Here is a 24,231-nt window from a genome sequence, read left to right as displayed (position 1 = left end):
TGGATAATTATTGGATTTTTAATTGATTTTGAATTAAAATTTCGGGTAATAATTGAATTTTAGTTTATTTTGAATTGAAATTTTTAAAAAATTATTCAATTTTATTGTGATATTTTTTTTTTAAATTATAAACAATTGTTAAATTTCATAAAAATTTTAAATGAAAAATAATTTTGATATATAATTGAATTTCAGTTTAAATTTTGAAAAATAATTGTACATTAGTTGAATTTTAGTTGATTTTGAATTGAAATTTTCGAAAATTATTGAATTATTATTTAAAAAATAATTGAATTTTAGTTGAATTTGAATTGCAAATTTTGGAAAATTATTGAATTGAAAATTTTAAAAATAATTTAATTTTAATTGATTTTGAATTGAAATTTTCGAAAATTATTGAATTGAAAATTTAAAAAATAATTTAATTTTAGTTGATTTTGAATTGAAATTTTCGAAAATTATTGAATTTTAGTAAATTTAGACATGATAATTTGGAAAATACGTGAATTTTAGTTTATTTTGAATTGAAATTTTTAAAAAATTATTCAATTTTATTGTGATATTTTTTTTTAAATTATAAACAATTGTTAAATTTCATAAAAATTTTAATTGAAAAATAATTTTGATATAATTTGAATTTGTGATGTATTTCATTAAAATTATTAAAAATAATTAATTTAGTGAAGAATCATTTTAGTTGAAAATTTGTTAAATAATTGAATTGAAGAAGATCTGAAGAAGATCTATATTTTATACTAAAAAAATGTATTTTATTTACATTTTCTTTTCAAATGTAAAAAAAAATGTCGCATTTCATTAAAATAAGTCGATAAAAGTCGTATTTTTGAAAAAAAAAGTCAGAAAAATTCGTATAATCCGAGGCCTGTATATAATTTTCATTATTATCATTTAATATGTAATAATATTCTAATAAATTAAATTATTATTGATAATATTAATTTTTAATTTCTTTATAACAAACAATTAAATACTCAATTTGGAGCGCGTTTAATTTTACTAGTAAATTTAATAAAATAATTGATAAAAATAATTTAATATTTTTATTATTTCTTAAATTAATTTTAATAAAATTAAATCTTTTTTTAATGTCAATTTTTTCAAAATTTAATATTAATTAACAATATTTGTGTTATTAATCAATAGAATAATTTTAATGTAATTTTCATTCGAAAATTTATGTTAAATTTTAAACTTTGTAAACGATTTTAATAATTAATAAGTAAAATAATAATAATAATAATAATGATAATAATAAAAAAAATAATAATATAATAATAATATAATAATAATAATATAATAATAATAATAATAATAATAATAATATAATAATTATAATAATTATTATAATAACAATATTAATAATAATATAATAATAATATTCTCTATCAATGGCAGAAAAATAAATATTTACATAAAAAAAAAGAGAAAAACATATTTTTGTTCTTTTTCTTTGACACTATTTTTTTGAGTCCTATAAATTGAAATAAAGAAAAATTAAATAAATATACAATACTATTTTTAATATATTAAATTTTCCTTTTAAATTTTGTCTCTAAAAATACAACGGACAAATATTCGAAAAGAAATAGAATTGAAATGTGAAATTGATTGTGTAGTAATTTTTTAGGTTATAAATTCCCCAACGTTATCAAATTTGACAAAAACGATAAAAATTTTTTTTTTTCGATATTTACCAAGAAAAATTAAAAATCTTGATCATGTTGATTAAATTGAATTTTAATTATTAAAATATACTTGTAATTTATATTAAGTTTTTTTTTATTTTTCACGAAATATTCTCTTAAACTTTCGCAACCGCGCTTTCAACAATGTCCGCAGCACACTATAGTGAACAGTACTGCCAATCTATAGGGAAAAAATAATTACCAACCACACTCCTACCAACTTAGAAATTTGTTTTTCTATCTACTTTTTTGAATTGTATTCCTCTTTTTTTCAATTTTTATATTAATAATTACTTAATTATTTAATTATTATTGGATAAAGTACCGAATTATTTTCTGAAATTTCTAATTTTTATCAGTTTAAAAAAAAAATGCTAGCTACGGTAATGCGAAATTATAATAACAAGTTATGCCAAAATATTTAGGTTATATATATATTTATTGACGAAAAAGTTTTACCTATATTCTTCTTCTTTGTCTGGCTGCTACAAAATTTTTATTCATTTTCGATTATTTATATAAAATTCTACTTAATTACCAACAAAATTATGTATATAATAAGCGTTATGATTAAGAAAAAATACTGAAAAGATTAAATTTTAACTTAAAAAAACTGAATCTCCTAGTTTTCTGACGTCGCCATTTGCAATGAGCAGTGACGCCAATCCAAGAGAACAAAAAACTAAATTTTTTCATTTCTACCAACATGACATTTTCGATATATCGAAATTAATTATTATTATTATTTAATTATTATAATATATTATTATATATTATAATATATAATAATTATTAATATAAAAAATAATTATAGAAATTTCCTCTAATGCAAATTAAAATAGATGTGTAAATACAGAAAAAAATTCTAAATTTCAAATTTCGAGCCCCTTGAAATATTTGCTACGCACCTGCCACATCCGGCCAGTCCGGAATTTAAATTTTTCTGGACAATTTTTTTTCCACCCCACACACACACACACACCATCGTATGAATAAACAGCTGTTTCTATATTCGTTGTTGTTAATTTTTCTCGCAAATATAAAATTATATATAAAAATAATAAATAATAGAAAAAAAAATTCCCCCCTCAATTTTTTTTCTAACCTCTCGTGATTGGTAAGAGTAAAAAAAAAAAAAAAAATAATAATAATTTTTGTCGTCCCCTCTACTTTTTCCTTTTTTCCCGCTGATCAACCAATATAATTCTGACGTTCAACTTCCTGTTTCGCGAGAGACAGACAAAGATAGACATACACAAGAGATTGCTGGAAAGAAAAGTGAAAAATAATTTTTTTCTTTTTTGACACTCTCAGTGCTCTCGCGAATTCTTAATAAACAAAAACAAACAAAAAAAAAAAAAAAAAGAAAGACATCATACAATAAACAACACGAAAGGTGTTTTTTATTGTTGCATATGAAATAAATAAACGACAAAGAAAAGTGAAAGAGGAAAATCAGTGAAAAAAAATAATAATTTTTTCCCATTAGTGTATCTGTGTGTGTGTGATATTTTTTTCTTCTTTTCAATTAAATAATTTTTTTTTTTGTGTGTATATTATTTGATTAAAATTTTTTTCGCGAGTGTAAAACACGTGACATAATTATTAAAAAAAAAATAATAATAATAATTGAAATAAAATTCGTGTTTTTTTTCGTGTGTTATTATTTTATTTTTATTTTTTTTTTGTATGTGTGTGCATTAAATGTGATTTTGTGAAGCGAAAGCATGGCTGGTGTATTTGATATTGAGCTTCACGATGAAGAGACAAATAAAAATACAAATCAAGATGAATCGGACGATGATGTTATCGAAGCGAGAGAGGTAAATTTTTGGTATTATTATTATTTTTTTTTTTATTTTTGGATTATTGTTTTGATAAATTAAAGAGCAATTTTTGTATATTATATATATGTGTGTGTGTATATGTGTCTATTTTCTATACACGTCCACGTAGATGCTTGTGAAATAAGATGTTTTTTTTTTAATATATATATAAATAAAAACTTTCATGCGACACACGATTATTTTTTATAAAAAAGGGAATTTTCTCCTTTTTTTCAGGGGGAATATGACATGAGTCCTAATCTTAATTCCATGCTCGAGTAAGTATTTTTGTTTTTTAAAAATTAATTATTTTCCTGCGCATCAATTTTTTATTGCGTTGATTATATTTCCTTTTTTTTGAGGTTAGGAGGTGTCAAATATATATATATAGCAAATCGTAAAACCTTGAATTATATTCGGAACAAAGATTTTTTTTATGTTTCGTAAAAACCGAATAATATTAATTTAATTTTATTAATGAATTTTTTAATTATCTTAATAATTAATAATTAATAATTTTTTTTTTAATTTTTCGACTATTTTTTTTAAATATTTATTTATTTTGGTTTTGTTTTTTATTTTTAAAAAATTGTGTTTTTTTATTATTTTTTTTTATTTATTTTTTAATTTCAATTATTTTTTAATATTATTTTCTTGTTATTGTTTAATTAACAATTGTCATTTTTTTATTTTTCGTTCTATATTTAAAAAAAAAAAATTTATTCGAAATCTTTTGTTGGCTTTTTTTATATTAAATAAATAAAATATTAGTAAAAATTAATTAACAATATTAGTTTATAATAATAATAATAATTATTATTAGGTATTATTATTTTAGAAAATCATTGTAATAATAAATAAATAAATAAATAATAATAATAATAATAATAATAATAATTAAATAAAAATTAAATATTAAATATAAAAAATAATAAATAATTATAAATAATAATAATAATATTAAAAAGAAGAAATAAATTATAATTTAATTATTATTTATTTATTTATAATTATTATTATAAATTCAAAATAATATTAAATTATTTTATTAATTAGTTAATAATAATTTAGGAACTTACAGGGAATTTATAAAAAAAATATAGTAAAAAATTAATTAAAAATAAATAAATTATTTAATTAGAAAAAAAAATTAATCATAATAATATTTAATTTATTAACTTTTTTAAGAAAAAATGTATGGAAAATAATTTCAAAAATAAAACAAATAGCCACAAAGATAAGACAATAGTAAAATTATGACATAAAAATAAATAAACATAAAAAAGTGCCATAAAAAAACGAAGAGAATAATAAAACTTACATTCTATTCCAAAAAAAAAAATTGGAAAAGAAAAAATTTAAAGAAAAAAAAAAAAATTTATTTTTAACAATATTAAATTTAAAATTTAAATTTAAATTTCTAAAATTTTTATTTAAATATTTTATTTTATTTTGTTTATTTTTATTTTAATACTTTTTTATTTAAAAATTTTTATTTACTTAATTATTTATATTTATTTTCAAAATTTTTATTAAATTAAAAAAATTAAAAAGAATATTTAATAAAAATTATCTGATAAATGAATTAGTTATATTTAAAATTTTTAAATATAATAAATTTGTTATAAAAAATTTTTGTAAAAAAAAAAATTAAAAATTTCTATATGAGATTACGTTACAAAGTCCAAGGTCAGGAATACGTATTTATTATTATTTTTTTTTTTTACTTTTTTTATTTTATTAATAGAAAATCATGTGGAAAGTTATGTTGTAGATTAAAATATTTTTCGTTTTTTTTTTTTGCTGATAAATTTATATTAACATTTAAAAAGAGAGAAAAAAAATGTAATTTTCAATTATCCTTTTTTATTTTATTTATAATTTAAAATTTAATTTTTCCTAAAAATTTCCTAGATAGGGAAATTATTTTTGCAAAATTTTTAACAGGAGCAAAAAAAATTAATTAACCAAAATCCATTTGAAAAAAAATCATTAATATTAAATAAAACAAACAAAAAAATTTGAATCAAGTTTCCGAACTTTTAATTAAACGAAAAATTTGTTTTCGTTTACAAACGAAAAGTTTATATTTTTAACTTCAAATTTTAATATTAAAAATATTACTTTTTTGTATGGAAAAATAAATTTAATTGAATGAGACAAATAAATGTTAATTAAATAAAATTAATTAAACATATTATTTAAATATATTAAATATATAAAATTAAATAATAAAATGAATTGAATTAAATAAAATATTTAATTTAGATAAAAATTGTTTAAAAATAAATTTTTTATAAATTTTGAATATTACAGATCCGAGAATGTTGAAAGAGTTCAGCTATCGGAGCAAAATGTTAATCCTGGACAGGAAAAAACGGGACCTCAAGATTTTGAATTGTGTAAAATTTTAGGCGAAGGCGGTTATGGAAAAGTATTTCAAGTGAGAAAAGTCACTGGCAAAGATAGAGGCAGCATTTTTGCAATGAAGGTAAAAAAAAAAAAAAAAAAAAAAAACTTGTATAAAATTTTTTTCATCCGCAAAATATTAAAAAACAAAACAAGGTTTTTCAAATTTTTACATCAAATCTGAATTATTATTATTATTATTTAATAAACTATAATTAAATTTTAAATTAAAAACAATTCATTTAATTATTTACATAAAAGTAGATTTTTACATTATTTTCTATAAATAAATAAATAATAAATTTATAATTTATAATTTATAATAATTTATAAATTATTATAAATAAAATAAATAATTACTTAAAAATAATTTAATTAATTCTCAATTAAAAGGGGGCAAAATTGGAATTAATTTTTTTTTTTTTCGATTTAGGTTTTGCGAAAAGCATCGATTATTCGAAACCAAAAAGACACAGCGCATACCAAAGCAGAAAGGAATATTTTGGAAGCTGTAAAGGTAAAGAGAAATATTTTTTTGTACAAAAAAAAAATTAAATTTTACGAATATTATGAATATTACGAATTTTATGAATTCGATAAAAATTACATTTTTTAAAAGCGAGACGAGGAAAAAGAATTTTTTTTTCACCCTAGGGAGTAAAATAATTTTTTTTTTAAAATTCTAACAAAAAAAAAAATAAATAAAAATAAGTACATTAATAAATATTCTTTACTGAAAAATGTGGCTCATGAATTTCTCATAAAAATCATTAATTAGAAATTTTTTTAGAAATAATTATTTTTTATTTGAAAAATGAAAATTCGTCTTAAAAAAATAGTTATTTTTATATAAAAAAAAAATTCTTAATAAAAATACTAATTTAATGATTTTTATGGGATAATCATGAACCTGAAAAAAAACAGGAAATCACGTTGATTCTTTTTTTTTTTCTTTCAGCATCCATTTATTGTTAATTTAATGTACGCTTTTCAAACTGGTGGAAAATTGTATCTTATTTTGGAATATCTCTGTGGAGGTGAATTATTCACATATTTGGAGCGTGAGGGCATATTTCTCGAGGACACTGCGTGGTAATTTTTTTTTGCCAAGCACAAAAATTATTATTATTATTATTATTATTAACTAAAAAGAAAAAATTATATTTTATTATTAACTAAAAAGAAAAAATTATATTTTATTATTAACTAGAAAGAAAAAATTATATTTTATTATTAACTAAAAAGAAAAAATTATATTTTATTATTAACTAAAAAGAAAAAAAATTATATTTCATTATAATACCATAGTTTTTAAATTTAAAAACAAAAATAATTTTTAAAAAATATATATTTTTCCCTTTTTAATTCACAGTTTTTATCTATCGGAAATAATTCTCGCCTTGCAACATCTTCACAATCAGGGAATAATTTATAGGTAATAAATAAATTCTTTTTGGAGCAAAAAAAAAAAACAATGTCAAGTAAAAGAAAAAAAGGATTTTTTTTTCGTTAAAAAAAGGAGAAACTATCAAAAATTCCTTTTTTTTTCTTTTATTTTTGTTTTACTTTTTATCAGGGTATATGTAAATTTGAAAAAATTTTCTTTTTTTTTTTATTTCTCCAATTACAGAGACTTGAAGCCGGAAAATATTTTATTGGACAGTGAAGGACATGTGAAATTAACGGATTTTGGTCTTTGTAAAGAACATATTCAAGAGGGAACTGTAACGCACACTTTTTGCGGAACTATAGAATATATGTGAGTTTTATAAATTTTTGTTTCTTTTTTTTTTATGAAAAAAAAAGAAAAATTTCCTAACAAAAGTTTTGGAATTTATTTTTTCATTAAAAAAAATTAATATTTATTTATTTATTTTTTTTTTTTTTCATTGAAAAAAAGGAAAATTTATGATTTTGCTTTTTTATTGAAAAAACAGAAAATTCATTTTTGTTTCTTTTTTCTCTCTCTCTCTCTCTCTCTCAAAAATAAAAAGAAAAACTAATGGAAAATTTTGAACAAAGTTATCTACGGAATTTATTTATTTTTTTATTTATTTATTTATTACTATATAGAGGAAATTAATTTATTTTTTTTTTCGCAGGGCACCGGAAATTCTAACGAGAAGTGGACACGGAAAAGCAGTCGATTGGTGGAGTTTGGGTGCCTTGATGTTTGACATGCTCACTGGAATGGTAAGCAAAATTTATTTTCGCTATTTTTATTTTAAATTTAAACGAAAAAAATCACTTTCTTCGTTTTTATTTATTTTTTATTACTATTTATATATTATATAATTTATTAATTATATTTACTATTTTTTATTTATTTATTTATTATAACTTCTCGGACGTTAAAGATTTGATGAATCAAAAAAAATTACCTTTTTGTATTTAAAAAAAAGAACTATTAATAAAATTAATTAATTTATAAATTTTGTGATTATTATTAATTATTATTATTTTTTTTTTTTGCAGCCTCCTTTTACTGGCGCGGACAGAAGGAAAACGATAGAGAAAATTTTAAGAGGACGTTTAACTCTTCCACAGTATCTTACATCGGAAGCGAGAGATTTAATTCGCAAATTATTAAAAGTAAGTAAAAAGAGAGAGGAGGTGACAGTAAAATTTTTGATAAATTTAGTTCATATTTTTTGGAAAAATTAATTTTAATTTAAATTAATTTTAGATAAAAAAAAAATACCAAAAATTATCTATTAACTAAAACTAAATTTGAATAGAATTACCAAAAAAATATTACCTTGTAAATTAAAATTTATTTTAAAATAAAAATACAAATTAACCTATTAAAATAAAAAAATCAAAATTTGAAAAAAAAAAAAAAATTACTTTTTGCAGAGACAAATCATTCAAAGGTTAGGCTCAGGACCGGAAGACGCTGAGCAAATAATGAAACACAATTTTTTCTCTCACATCAATTGGCAAGATGTTATTTCGCGAAAATTGGAGCCACCTTTTAAACCGTCATTGGTAACGTATACATAACATTACATAAACTTGTGCAATTTTATGAAACATCGTCCGCATAAGGAAAATCATTTTCCTACTATTTTTGTAATTTATTCAGTTATACTTTTTTTTTATAATTACCTTGAATTTTATTCTTATTAAAATTTACAATTATTATTATTCATTAAATTCAAAATCTTTTTCATTATTTTCTTTCAATATAATTAAAATTTATGAAAAATTTTTTGCTATCAATCTCGACAAACTTTTTTTTTCTTTATTTGCAAATTTCGATCTCGATAAACATGTTTATTTTTGCAAAATTATTGCAATAAACTATTTTTCAAATTTGATCTCAGTGAATGTTTTATAAAATATATTCTAATTGTAAATTATGTTTTTTTAATTTAAAAATATTTAATTTGTTTATATTATTATTTTGTTTTTTAATTATTTAATTTTATTATTATTCAACTACTTTTTTTTTAAGTTCAACAGTTTAAAACTAAATTTTTTAAATTAATTTTTAAATAAGTTTATTTATTTATTAATAGTAAAAAATTAAATTAAACTAATAATTGAATTTAGAAAAACAATTATGTTTCTTTATTTCTATTTTTTTTTTTTTATTAATTGAAAAATTATTTTTATTTAATATTAAATTAAAAATTTATCGTTTCTGTTTTTTTTTTTTTTTTGTTTTTACAGAAAAGTGCAGATGATACTTCACAATTTGATGAACAATTCACAGCGACAGTTCCTGTTGATTCACCAGTTGAAAGTACATTAAGCGAATCAGCAAATTTAATATTTCAAGTTAGTAAATTAATTAAAAATTTTAACCATACAATATTAAGAGAATTAAGAAAGGAAAAATTATTTTTTTAACGATAAAAAAAAATCATTAATTACAATTTAATTTAGAAGTATTTTATATCAGAAATAATTAATTTTTAAATAAATTTTCAATTTTTGAATTAAAATTTATTCGAATTGTTTACATTTATAAAATTTTTAGTTAGCGAATTTTCATTTTGTCCGAAATTACAAAAATCGTCAAACAATCGACAAAAATATTTCGATTTTAAAAGATTTTTTTAATTTTATTATGTAGAAATTTGTATAAATATAAATTCTGACAAATTTTAATTCGAAAATTAAAAATTCGTTGCAAAATTAATTATTTCTTTAAACTAAAGGGAAAGTTTATTTTTGTTTTTTTTTTTTTTTTTAAAATAGGGATTCACTTATGTGGCGCCGAGCGTTTTAGAAGAAATGTACACACAACAACCGCGAGTTGTTCACGCCCGAAGTCCACGAAGGCCATTTCTTGGAAGTGGAAATAGCGGAAGTGTTCACAGTTTCTCGCCAAGAACACCTGATGCTCATCTTCGGCCATCGGCTCAATTTTATCAGCACAGGTAGGAAAACAAACAAAAAAAAAAAATATTAATTTACCAAAATTTCACTTTTCAATTCCATTCAAAAAAATTGCAGTATTTTCTAAAAAAAAAAAAAAAAAAAAAAAAAAAAAAAAAAAAAAAAAAAAAAATGAAAAGGTAAACAAATTATTAATTAATTAAATTAATTTGAAAAGTTGTCGCTTTTTTCGAATTTCTAAAATTTTTATTCTGCAAATATATTTTTTTTAAATAATTCAATTTTTCAGTTTTAAATTAACTTTAAATTTAAGTTTAATTTAAAATAATTTAAATAAATTGGACAATTGAAAAAATTATCGATAAAATTATAATTAGATAAATTTTTGAAAATTCGTTCCAAAATATTTTTTGTGTGTTCGAACATTTGCTTATTTCAGTCAAACTTAATAATTATTATATAATAATAAAATGCTTAGTCAGTCCTTCTGTCGTAACTTGAAGTTGGCCTTTTCTGATTTCACGTGTTTTTTTTTTGAATAGTAATCTTATCACGTGTCAAATTTTGACAATTCTTTTTCTCATTTTTGCTAAAGTTGTCTAATTGTGTTTCCAAATTTCGGAATAAGTTTCTTTAAAATTCCAAATTCGAAAATTCAATTCACGAAACTGAAGTACACAACGTTTACCAACGAAATTTTTTTTAAAGTTGTATATTGATTCAAAAATTGTATACAAATACAAAAAATTTATGATGAGAAAAAAGATGCGCCAAGAAATTTCGTACAAGATAGTAATTTGAAAAAAATTAATTTTTAAGGTACCAGGGGCCAACGAATATCTATTAAATATTAATTATAAAAACACAGGCCTCGAATCAACTTAAAAACACAAAAAAGTCGTTTTAGTCGATTTATATTCCAAAAAAAAGTGGATTTGTTTTTTATTTAACAAAAATATTTTACAGATTTTTAAATAAAAATTTTTTTTTGAATAATAATCCTTTTCGAAGGATTAAAGTAGAAATTTTTAGAAATAATTAAATTTCAAAAGATATATTGTTAATTTTCAAACAATTATTAAATTTTACAGAACTAAAAATAATTTATCAAACAATTTTTGGAAAACATTTTTTAAAAATTGAATTTTCAAAGATTTAAAATTGAAATTTTTGAAATTAATTGAAACTTTAAGTGTTTTGTAATTAAAATTTTAGATGATTTCACTAAAAATTTATTAAAAAATTGCGGACAAAATACAATAATTTGAAAATCATTTTTAATTGAAAAATGGTTTCAGATAGTTGAATTTTCAAAGAATATTATTAAAATAGTTAAAAAATAATTGAATTTCCTTAGAGTTATAATTGAAATTATTAAATTTCAAAAAAAAAAAAATTTTCGATGGAAAATTTTAGAAATAATTAAATTTTAGATGCTTTTAAATTCAAATTATTGAAAATTCAATTAATTTTGAATTCAAATTTTTGAGATTAATGAAATTTAATTTTGATTTTAAATTTGAAAAATAATTGAATTTCAGTTCATTTTGAATCGAAAATTTTGGGAAATAATTGAATTTTACTTGAAATTTTGGATAATAATTTAATTTAAGTTCATTTTTGATTGAAAATTTGGATAATTAATTTTGAATAGAAATTTTAGAAAATAATTGAATTTTATTTCATTTTTAATTGAAAACTTGGTAAATAATTAAATTTTAAATTGAAAATTTAAAAATTTATTTAAAAATAAATTTTAGTTGATTTTGAATCGAAATTTTCGAAAATTATTGAATTTTAGTAGATTTAGAATTGAAAATTTGGAAAATAATTGACTTTTAGTTTATTTTGAATTGAAAATTTTGAAAATAATTGAATTTCAATTTAAATTTTAAAAAATAATTAAATTTTTATTGATTTTAAATTAAAAATTTTAAAAATAATTGAATTTCAGTTCATTTTGAATTGAAATTTTTGGGAAATAATTGAATTTTACTTGAAATTTTGTATAATAATTTAATTGAAGTTCATTTTTGATTGAAAATTTGGATAATTAATTTTGAATAGAAATTTTAGAAAATAATTGAATTTTATTTCATTTTAAATTGAAAACTTGGTAAATAATTAAATTTTCAATTTAAAATTTTCGATAATTATTGGATTTTTAATTTGATTTTGAATTAAAATTTCGGGTAATAATTGAATTTTAGTTTATTTTGAATTGAAATTTTTAAAAAATTATTCAATTTTATTGTGATATTTTTTTTTTAAATTATAAACAATTGTTAAATTTCATAAAAATTTTAAATGAAAAATAATTTTGATATATAATTGAATTTCAGTTTAAATTTTGAAAAATAATTGTAGGGTCAGTCGGGGTAAATCCGAACGGGGGGTAAATCCGAACGCTAATTATTTCAGCTTAATTAAAATTTTTAAAAATAAGTTCGATATGAGAATTTTTACCTCAGATCCTCTTGAAGAGATTCTAAGTATTATCCCATTTTTTGTTTGTTAATTGGCAACAGCATAAACAAAGATAACAAGTATTGCAAAAAAGATTGAAAATCAAAGATGACACTCTTTCAGTATTTTGTCTCGTATTTGAAGAAAAAGAAGCTAAAAATTCATTTTATTATTTATAATTGTTTGTTATGAATACTAGAACAGAAACTATTTTTGATTTTTGCCTTCTGTAAAATTTTATTAATAATATCAGACCGTTCGTATTTACCCAAAAAAATTGGAAAACTGGGGTAAATCCGAACGGTATTTTTAATAATTTTTTTTTACATCAAAGCCACACAAAATTGTTTTTATTTGATTACACTATTATTTTAACATTATAAAAGTACATAGAAAAAAGTTTTTCTTTCTATACGTATCCTCGTTAGTAATTAATAAGCAGAAACTTAATCTCTGTTCTCTCGAAGGAGTGTTCCACTTTTTTTTGCCAAATGGTTTGTTGAAAAAAGTTTTTCAGGATCTTAATAAAATTTGGTATTCTACGGTTTTTGGGGTCGCTAATTACCAATTTGAAGTCAGTTTTTCAAAATTCAAAATGGCGGACGAGAATTAAAAAATTCATTGGATTCGCTCGAAAATTGTTACTCGGGGGGTTTCAGGATTAGCAAATTTGATAATTTTTAAAAATAAGTTTTAGGAAAGTACGCCATTTTGAATTTAAAAAATTTGACTTTAATTTTTGTATTTACATTCAATCACTCCAAAATACTTTCTGTAGCAAGTTTTGCAAAAATCCGTTATGATTTGATAAAGTTATTGAAGGTTTTAATTGTGTAATGCATTTTAATTTTTAACCTGTTTGATTTTTGTATTTATATATGATGCATTATTACATAATAGGTTTATTATCGTATTTTTTTTGAGTTTTTATATAAGTTTAACAATTGCAATACTTTAAATTTATTTTCCCTAAGATTTTTCTGAAATACAGTGGCGTTCGTATTTACCCCCATATTTTAGGAAAGTTGCAAAGTATCGAGGTAAATACGAACGCTAAGTTTCCTGCGATTGTAATTTATCAAAAATTTTTTCTACCCCATAAAATTGTTCTATGGAAGTAAAGTAACAACTTCATGCACCAGAATACCGGAAGTATTTTTTTTTTAAAGAAAAAACTTATGTTATTGTTGAAACTTACTAAAAGCGTTCGGATTTACCCCAGTTGACCCTACATTAGTTGAATTTTAGTTGATTTTGAATTGAAATTTTCGAAAATTATTGAATTGAAAATTTAAAAAATAATTGAATTTTAGTTGATTTTGAATTGAAATTTTCGAAAATTATTGAATTGAAAATTTAAAAAATAATTGAATTTTAGTTGATTTTGAATTGAAATTTTCAAAAATTATTGAATTGAAAATTTAAAAAATAATTGAATTTTAGTTGATTTTGAATTGAAAATTTTGAAAATAATTGAATTTCAATTTAAATTTTAAAAAATAATTGAATTTTTATTGATTTTAAATTAAAAATTTTTAAATTAATTGAATTTCAGTTTATTTTGAATTGAAAATTTTGGAAAATAATTGAATTTTAATTGAAATTTTGAATAATAATTTAATTTAAGTTCATTTTTGATTGAAAATTTGGATAATTAATTTTGAATAGAAATTTTACAAAATAATTGAATTTTATTTCATTTTAAATTGAATACTTGGTAAATAATTAAATTTCAAATTGAAAATTTTGGATAATTATTGGATTTTTAATTGATTTTGAATTAAAATTTCGGATAATAATTGAATTTTAGTTTATTTTGAATTGAAATTTTTAAAAAATAATTCAATTTTATTGTGATTTTTTTTTTAATTATAAACAATTGTTAAATTTCATAAAAATTTTAATTGAAAAATAATTTTGATATAATTGAATTTGTGATGTATTTCATTAAAATTATTAAAAGTAATTAATTTAGTGAAGAATCATTTTAGTTGAAAATTTGTTAAATAATTGAATTAAAGAAGATCTGAAGAAGATCTACATTTTATACTAAAAAAATGTATTTTATTTACATTTTTTTTTCAAACGTAAAAGAAAAATGTCGCATTTTATTAAAATAAGTCGATAAAAGTCGTATTTTTGAAAAAAGTCGGAAAAAGTCGTATAATCCGAGGCATGTAAACATATATAATTTTCATTATTATCATTTAATATGTGATAATATTCTAATAAATTAAATTATTATTGATAATATTAATCTTTAATTTCTTTATAACAAACAATTAAATACTCAATTTGGCGCGCTAGTTATTAAATAAATTATTACCATTTTTTGAATTAATTAATTTTTTTTTCGTTTTATGTTTTGTTTTTTTTTTTTTAATTTTTTTCAGGCACCATAATACCGGAAATGACAGTACGGAAGATATGGAAATGGACGTGAGTCATGCACCCGGACATTTATAGTGCTCAAAGTACAGCTCAACAGAAGTCACCAAAATTCTCTAATTCTCATAATAAAAAAGAAAAAAAAATAATTGATTTAAACAAAAAGAAAAAAAGTAAAACAAAAACAATTTATTCAAATTTAGCTCCAGTCAAGAAACTTTTCTTTCTGAAATAAGAGAAATATTTTTGGTGGCTCAAATTAGTTAATTTATCACGCAGAACTGATCCCTTTATCTTCAAAATAATGAAATTTAGTCAAATTTCGATTGAGAAACAAAAAATTGATGATAATGATGATGATGATGATGATAATAAATTCGGAGACGAAGGAATCGGCTCTGATTTGCCAATAGGATACAATTTTCCGACCTAAAAAGTCGATGAGAAAAAAAAAATACAAATCGTCTCTCACAATAGTCGAGAGGAAAATTAAGACGTTAAAAAAAAAAATATGAAAAAGAATTTTTGAAAAAAGAAAAAATGAAAAAAAAATACAATTTTCTCTATTCTTAATTATGTATTTCTCAAAGAAAAAAAAATTAATATTCACTGAAAATTCAAAATAGTGAATTAAAAATTGTAAATTAATTAAATTTTATTCATTGATTTTTACTTTGTTTTGTTTGAATTTATTGATTAAATATTGATTTAAAAAAAATATGATTGAATATTGGTCAAAAAAAAGGAATTGAATATTAATAAAAAAAAGTCGATTAAAATTAAAAGAAAAAAATAAATTAATTTTGTATTTAATTACAATGAAAATTTATAAATTAAAATGAAAAAATTTGAAAAATAAAATAAAATTTACAACAAAGTTTTCCCAATAAAAAAATTTAGACTATTATTTTGCAAATAAAAAATAAATGTTTCTAAAAAAAAAAATGGAATTTGGAAAAAATATCAAAAAAAAAAACGTGCTTAATTAATTTTCAACTATTGGAGGGACAAAAAATAAAATATATAAAACAGAGGTTTAAAAAAAAATGATTTTCAAACTGAAACACACAATGCTTTGTAAATAGTCATGAAACTGAAAAATAGTCTTTTTAAGTTTCAATAGTGTTGGTCCAAAGTTCGAGAAGATAAATAAATAATTAAAGAAAAAAGAAAATTCATTAATTATAGAAAGAAAAAAAAAATATATATATATATGGTAATAAGGCAATCGGAAAGTTTATTTCTGATTTTATTTCAGAAGCACCCGGTGTTATTATTTTTGGGACGCATTATGAATATGTTGTAAAAATCAATTAGAATTTTTGATTTAATAGATATAATTTACATTGAGCCCAAATTTTGATTTTTGCGAAATTATTATTTTGCAGAATTTCGTATTAAAATGATTTTTTCTATTTTAGAGAATTTTTATATAGTCAGTTATAAAAAAAAAAAATTCTCTAATACAGAAAATCGATTTAATGTAAAATTCTAAAAAATGATAATTCGAACAAATCAAAATTCGATTCAATGAAAATTATATCTAAAAAAATTCTATTAAATAAAAATTCTAACTGATTTTTTAAAATTAATGCGTCCCTTAATTTTTTTTTTTTTGTTTTGTCTTCGGTAGAATTTCGAAAAAACTTTAAATTTTGTCAATTATATATACATATATATATAGTATTTGTTAAAAATTTTACTATTTTCAATTTTAGAAACGTCCAATAATAATTTGTAAAACTTTTACTTAACTCTCGATAAGTTTAGTGATATAAGTAAAAAAAAAAGAAAAAAAAGAATGTGCGTGGCATTTAATTTAATTGTGTATATTCATTATATTATATATATTATTATATATATATAGAAATATTAATTGAATTTCCGATAAATTTAATAATCGACGAAAAAACCAATTTACAGGTGATTTTCTTTAAAAAAAAATAAAATAAGCAATGCGCTGCCAAACGAGTCTCTTTGTAAAATAATAATAATATTCAAATTTACTCTATATACAATTTTTTCTCGACATAGTTCGTAATTGATTTTTATTTCAATGGAAAACTGAAAAATTTCGCAATTTTCAAATTTTTCATTAACATTAATTTCTTTTCAATTACTATTTTAGTTTCCCTAATTTTCTTTTTATTATTATTATTATCTATTATTATTTTATTTTCAATTAATATTTTCAATTTCGTTAAAAAAAGTATTAAAAAAACAAAATTTGTTTACACGAAAAAATTTTTCATTTTCATTGAAAAAAAAACCAATTCGAAATTAACGAATCTAAACAAAAAATCCTGTTTTATTTAAAAAAAAAGAAATTTAGAAACACAAAACTATAAAGTTACAACAAAGAAAATATTCTCTAAAAAAAATGATCTAAAAAAACATGTATCTAAAAAGAATATTCTCTAAAAAAAAAAAAAAAAATATCTAAAAAAAAATATATCTCGATGTTTCGATTAAAAAAGTTTCTATATCAGCACTGTTTTTGCACACTCGCCGTTTGCGCATGAATTATATTGTAGAAAAAAAAATAAGCATGATTAAAAAAAGAGAGAGACCCATAAATAATAATAATAATAATAATAATTATTATTATAAAAATAATATATTTAAATGCAAAAAAAAAGGAATCCAATTCAAATATTGTACTTTCGCGTGTGATTTATTCAGATTCTCAGACTGCCCAAGTGTTCACAAAAAAAAACAAACAAACAAACAAAACGTAACCGAGTTTATTGTTATATATAAATAATCTTATATAATATTAATTATTACAAGAATCAGTTTTAAAAAATAAATGAAAAAAAAAATTATGAACAATTTTATTTATTACCTACGGAAATTTAGTCTAAATTTTTTAGGCTGAATTTAGTCTCTTTTTTTCAGGAAAAAAGTTTACACAAAAATCATGAATTATCATGAGGCTGTGAATGACATAATTGGCATCAAAGTAAGATGCGGTTCAATACCATTTTCGAGTATTTTTTATAGACAATAATTGTCATAATTTGCATCAAAATAAGATGCGGTTCAATACCATTTTCGAGTATTTTTTATAGACAATAATTGTCATAATTGGCATCAAAATGAGATGCGCTTCAATACCATTTTCGAGTATTTTTATAGACAGTAATTGCCATAATTTGCATCAAAGTAAGATGCGGTTCAATACCATTTTCGAGTATTTTCCATAGACAGTAATATTGTCAATTTATAAGTAGTATTTTTCATTTTATTTATAATATAATATTATATTATATAATAATTTTTTTTGTCTTTTGCTTGGTTTTTGCTAATGAATTAGATGAAAAAATTAATAGTATAACTGATTTATTTTATTGTTATATATTATTATAATATATGTATAGATATAATAATTTTCATATTAATAGTAAATATAATATATTGTAATAATCAATGTTAAATTATTTATAATATCGAAAATATTAATTAATATAATATATTAAAATATCAATTAATTCATTCAGGAATTAATAATAATAATCATATATTAAAATATTTATAATATTAAAAATCAATAATTAAATATTTGTAATATCAAAATATTAATAAGAAATTATTTTTAATATTGAAATATCAATACAATGTATTTCAATATTTATTTATTTTAACGTTTACGTGTATAAATATTTAAATAAATATTAAATTATTTAAACAAATAAGTATTTAAATAAATAAATATTTAAATAATTGAATGCTTATTCGTTTAATTAGTTAAATATTTATTTGTTTAAATATTTAAATACTTATTTGTTTAAATATTTATTTACTGAAATATTTATATATTTAATATATTCAAATACTACAATAAACTTAAAAATTGCATTGAATTTTCAAGAAAAAAAATTATTTACAAGTTCAACATATTTTTTTTACGACCAATAATTATATCAATTAAACAGATTTTGTTTTTTCTATTTTTAGAGTGTTTCCCATTAAATAGTGGGAAGTTTTTCTTTTCTTCTTTCTTTCTTTTTTTTACAGATGAATTATGAAACTTTCATTTATAAAAAACAAAAATGTTTCCACTAAAAATTGTAAAATTTACACTTAATTTCTGATTATTCAAAAGAATTTAAAAAAAAAATGTTTTCTTTCTAAATAAAAAATTTTCAATTTAAAAAAAATAATACAAAGTATTTACAAATAATTTGGAAAAAAATTTTGATTTTATAAAAAATTCCCTCATTAAAAAGAAACAAACAAAAGTAAACAAATATTGTTTCTTTTTAGAAAATTTTCTATCTACGAAAAATGTTTCCAAATAATTTTTGTGAAATAAATAAATAAACAAAAATAAAAAATACCAGAAAAATTATTTACGAAAATTCAATTTTTATATCTAAAATTTGAGATTCAAATTTTGCTCTTAAATTGAAAAATGAAATTCAAATTCGAGAAAAAAAAATTTTTTATCTTCTTTTTGGAATTTAAGATTTAAGTTTCGCTCTTGAATTGAAAAATGAATTTCAAAATCGAGAATTAAATTGGCAATTATAAAAATAATTAGTACGGAAAAAAATTTGTTTTCAACTAAAATTAGAATAATTAAATTAAAAATTAAAAAAAATAAATAAATAATTGCCTAATCGTGTTTTCGTCGTTTCTCCTTACGATCGCGTCGTCCCTCATCATCAGAATCGTCGGCACGTCTTTTGCGTCGATTTTTATCCTTTGATTTATGATTTTCCTTTTCCTCTTTAATACGCGCCGCTTCTTTTTCACGTCTTTTGTCCCGTCGACTCGACGAATCCGATTCAGAATCTGATTTTCGCGATTTCAATTTTTTCTTTCGTCTCTCATCCGAACTCGATTCACTCGAGTCACTTGAACTTTTACTTGACTTTCGCAATTTTTTCTTCGATTTTCTACTCTTCTTCTCCAATTTCTGAAGTTTCCTGCAAAAAAATGAAAAAAAAGAAAATATTATTATTTTTCTTCCGAAAATTCTTAAGAAATTTAATTTTAATTTAATTTCTAATAAAAAATTGTTAATAATAATAAAATATTTCTAATTAAATTTATTGAAAATAAAAAATGGACTTTTTAGACTTTTCTTGTGATGTAAATTCACTTTTTTTCTTTTAAAAATCGATCTGAAGCTCTACAATTATAAAATTTTACAATAATTTTTATAAGCTTTGTGAATAGAAAATTTCAAAAATTATAATTTTTAGTAGCATTTTTTCTATTAGAAATTTTGATATATTTCCAGTAATTTTTATAAAATTCCCTGAATTTTTTTCCTCATTTCCCTGATCAGTGGCAATTTTGATTAAAAATAAAAATTAACACTTACTTCAAAAGTTTTTTCTTCTCTTTTTTTGAAAGAGATTTCAAGAAGGAAACCTCCTGCTCTTCTTCGTCCTCGGAAACCATTAAATGTTCGTTGGTTGGTACTCGTAAATGTTGTTGAGCATCAAGTGCAGATCTAGTAAAAGAAAAAATATATATATATATATATATTCAATTTTTCTCATTTTCAAAAATTTATAAAAATTGAAATCTAATAAAGTTTTGATTTCAAATGTGAATAAATTAAAATTTTCTGTACACAATTTACATTAAAACAAAAAGAAAATAAAAATTTCAATAAATTCAATTTTAAAAAAAATAAAAGAAAAAAAATTATAATTTATTTTTTAAAAAAGGAACTAAATGGTTTTTTTTAAAAAGGAAATAAATTATAATTATTTTTTCTTTAAAAGAGGAATTTTTTTTAAAAAAAGAGAAACTAAATATTTAATTTTTTTTTTTTTTAAAGAGGAACTAAATAATAAATTTTTTTTTTAAAGAGGAACAAAATTAATTCAGCAAAATTAATTAAAATTTAATAGAAATAAAATGTAATTAACTAACTTTTTAAGTGCCAAACCGTCTTCTCGCATTTGTTGAACTAATGTTAATGCGTCAAGAGATTCTTGATTTTTATTTTCGCTATTAATGACAACGCTCATCGACTGACAATAAAGAGGACATTCCTTATCTGAAAAAATAAAGTTTTGTCAATCTTCTATTGGAATTTATTTATTTATAAATACAAATACCTTATTTATTACAATTAATTTATTTATAAATAAATAAATAAATTTATAACTAAATAAATTCATTTAGAAACAAAAATTTAAAAGCAATTTCTCTTAATTATTTACAGTTTTCAATTATTTATTTCAATTATTAATATTTATATATATACAAATAAAAAAAATATATTTATAAATGTTTTCACTCCAATTTTTTCTATCCAAAATCAACTAAAATTCAATTATTTTCCAAAAATTCAATTTAAAAGCTTCTAAAATTTTTTTAATAATTTAATAATAAATAATTAATAATAATAATTAATAAATTTAATAATTTAAGAATTTTTTCAAAAAATTTAATTATTGTCAAAAATTTTAATTAAAATTCAAAATTTTTTTTTTTTTTTCAAAATTTTCAAACCAAAATCAACCAAAATTCAATTATTTTCCAAAATGTCAATTGAAATTCAATTTTTTTCTAAATTTTCTATTTAAAATTAAAACTAAAATTCAAATATTTTCAAAAATTTTAAACCAAAATGAACCAAAATTCAATTATTTTCCAAAATTTCGATTGAAATTCAATTATTTTCAAAATTATTAATTCAAAATCAACTAAAATTCAATTATTTATAAAATTTTCAATTCAAAATCAACTAAAATTCAATTATTTATAAAATTTTCAATTCAAAATTAATTAAAATTCAATTATTTTTAAAATTTTTAATTCAAAATCAACAAAAATTCAATTATTTTTAATAATTTCAATTAAAATTCAATTATTTTCAAAATTTTGAAACCAAAATCAACCAAAATTCAATTATTTTCCAAAATGTCAATTGAAATTCAATTTTTTTCTAAATTTTCTATTTAAAATTAAAACTAAAATTCAATTATTTATAAAATTTTCAATTCAAAATCAATTAAAATTCAATTATTTTCAAAATTTTTAATTTAAAATCAACAAAAATTCAATTATTTTCAAAAATTTCAATTCAAATTTAATTATTTTCAAAATTTTCTATTTAAAATTAACTAAAATTCAATTATTTTTTAAATTGAAAATCAACAAAAATTTAATTATTTTCAAAAATTTCAATTGAAATTCATTTATTTTGAAATTTTTCAATTAAAAATTCAATTATTTTCAAAATTTTTCTATTTAAAATTAATTAAAATTTAAATATTTTCCAAATTTCTGATTCAAAATTTATTAAAATTAAATTATTTTCCGAAATTAAAAATTCCAAATTAATTAAAAATTTAATTATTTAAAAAATTTTAAATTCTGAAATAATTAAAATTAATTTATTTTCAAAAATTTCATTTCAAAATCAACTAAAATTCAATTATTTTCAAAATTTTCATTTCCAAATTAATTAAAATTTAATTATTTTAAAAATTTTAAATTCTAATGTAATTAAAATTCAATTTTTCTTTGAAAATTTCGATTGAAATTCAATTAATTTCTAAAAAATATAATCTGTTAATTTTCAAAAATCAATTATTTCGATACATTTTCAAAAAAGTACTTACCAATAATTTTTTAATAATTTAATAATAAATAATTAATAAATTTAATAATTTTTTCAAAAAATTTAATTATTTTATAAAATAAATAAATAATAATAATTAATAATTAATAAATAAATGAATAAAAAAATTTCAAAAAAATTTAATTATTTTCTAAAAATATAAACTGTTAATTTTGAAAAATTCAATTATTTTGAAAATTATTGTTTTTTTTTTGTTTTTTTTTTTTCGTCATAAAAGAAACATTTACCAAAAAAAGTGTTGTTGATAAAAAAAAAAATAAATAATAATAATTTCAAAATGTAATAAAATTGTAATGAAAAATAATTTTTTTTTTTTTGTTTTCAACTCACCAGTATTGATGTGGCCCCATTTGTGACATTTTATACAACGAACATTTCTCACTTGAATACCAAAAGGTTGATCACGAATTTCACTATCGCCTTTACAATAACTTTCTCTAGGCGCATTATATTTACGTTGCCATTCAAATTTATATTCTGGTTCGTTATCCTCTTTTTCACGTTCTTTTTTTGCTCCCGGTGGAGCTTCATACATAAAATTTACACTAAGCTTATCCTTACTCTCCTTACTCAACAAAGCTCTAAAAAAAAAAAACAAAATTTAAAATTCACTTTTTTTCCCGCCCAATTAATTTATCGATTAAAAAAAATTATATTCACCACAAATCATTATTTTATTATTATCATTATAAACTATTAAATTATATTCTAAATTTTAGAGAAACAATTCTTAAAACAGAAACAATACCTCAGACATTGAGATCAATATTTCTCGAAAAAAAAATTATCAATGGCGTGAACCTAACCTCAAAATATATACTCACTTATTGTTATGAAGATCCTGTTCTTTTTCATATTGAACACGAAGTTCCTCCTGTTTCTTTTTATAAGCATCGGCTTGTTGTTCTGCCATCCATACCTGAAAGCACAAAAAAAAAAGAAAAAAAAACAAATTTTAATTTTTCCCCAATAAAGGAAAATCTGTCAAAAAAAAAAAAAAAAAAAAAATTCGCAACTTACTCTCTTTAAATTATCCCTCGATGCAGGATGAAAGAATTTTTTACACATATAATTATTAAAACCCTTCCCCATTTTTGTGAAATTAAAATAAAAATAAATCGAAAAAAAACACGAAAAATTTAGAATTTAAAAAAAAAAATTTTTTCTTGCAAAAGAAAAATACACTGCAATTGCGACCAAAGTTCGTCCATTACTATTTTTCTCCTCTCGCTACGTTACTACTACGCTAGTTTTTTTTCTCCTTCTTTTCGTTTCTTTTTTTTCCGTTTTTCGCATATTTTTTTTCATTTAAACGCGCCAATTTTAATTCACTTTTTTTATATTTAGGTAGAAAAAAAAATGGAATTATCTCTAACTGACAATAAATTTGTATAAATTTCGATTTTTTAACTTTATTTTTATGTTTTACAATTAATATCCTATATTGTTATTTAGTTATTGTTATGACTTTGGAAAA

At 19.2% G+C, this 24,231-nt stretch overlaps 2 protein-coding genes across 2 annotated transcripts; one reads left to right on the top strand and one right to left on the bottom strand.

Annotated features, from left to right (window-relative positions):
• The first annotated feature begins 2,926 nt into the window (after positions 1–2,926).
• On the top strand, positions 2,927–16,243 carry LOC127281019 (ribosomal protein S6 kinase beta-1). The gene is made up of 13 exons (XM_051304491.1): positions 2,927–3,529; positions 3,770–3,810; positions 5,849–6,023; positions 6,375–6,458; positions 6,900–7,033; positions 7,314–7,376; positions 7,572–7,700; positions 8,044–8,134; positions 8,417–8,533; positions 8,798–8,929; positions 9,617–9,724; positions 10,148–10,329; positions 15,148–16,243. The coding sequence occupies exons 1-13, from the start codon at positions 3,434–3,436 to the stop codon at positions 15,218–15,220; spliced, it is 1,425 nt and encodes a 474-aa protein (XP_051160448.1). The 5' UTR covers positions 2,927–3,433; the 3' UTR covers positions 15,221–16,243.
• Positions 16,244–19,634: 3,391 nt separating this feature from the next.
• Positions 19,635–23,993, bottom strand: LOC127281020 (corepressor interacting with RBPJ 1). Its single transcript, XM_051304492.1, has 6 exons — positions 23,775–23,993; positions 23,579–23,673; positions 23,085–23,335; positions 21,035–21,161; positions 20,475–20,606; positions 19,635–20,073 (listed from the first exon to the last, which is right to left on the bottom strand). The coding sequence occupies exons 1-6, from the start codon at positions 23,844–23,846 to the stop codon at positions 19,761–19,763; spliced, it is 990 nt and encodes a 329-aa protein (XP_051160449.1). The 5' UTR covers positions 23,847–23,993; the 3' UTR covers positions 19,635–19,760.
• Positions 23,994–24,231: the final 238 nt, after the last annotated feature.

Source organism: Leptopilina boulardi, unplaced genomic scaffold (assembly GCF_019393585.1).
Source record: "Leptopilina boulardi isolate dan_hultmark-lab unplaced genomic scaffold, ZJU_Lbou_2.1 LbouV2_260, whole genome shotgun sequence".
In the NCBI taxonomy this organism is placed as follows: domain Eukaryota; kingdom Metazoa; phylum Arthropoda; class Insecta; order Hymenoptera; family Figitidae; genus Leptopilina; species Leptopilina boulardi.
The sequence above is the reverse complement of the archived record's forward strand: the minus strand, read 5'-3'. Positions and strand labels throughout refer to the sequence as shown.

Bases quoted from the DNA above. Each gene is read 5' to 3' on its own strand.
- LOC127281020 (XM_051304492.1), bottom strand. From the start codon at position 23,846: ATGGGGAAGGGTTTTAATAATTATATGTGTAAAAAATTCTTTCATCCT. The intron at 23,674-23,774 runs GTAAGTTGCGAA...TTGTGCTTTCAG, and splicing joins CGAGGGATAATTTAAAGAGA to GTATGGATGGCAGAACAACA. The intron at 23,336-23,578 runs GTGAGTATATAT...TTTTTTTTTTAG, and splicing joins CAGGATCTTCATAACAATAA to AGCTTTGTTGAGTAAGGAGA.
- LOC127281019 (XM_051304491.1), top strand. From the start codon at position 3,434: ATGGCTGGTGTATTTGATATTGAGCTTCACGATGAAGAGACAAATAAA. The intron at 6,024-6,374 runs GTAAAAAAAAAA...TTTTCGATTTAG, and splicing joins GCAGCATTTTTGCAATGAAG to GTTTTGCGAAAAGCATCGAT. The intron at 8,135-8,416 runs GTAAGCAAAATT...TTTTTTTTGCAG, and splicing joins TTGACATGCTCACTGGAATG to CCTCCTTTTACTGGCGCGGA.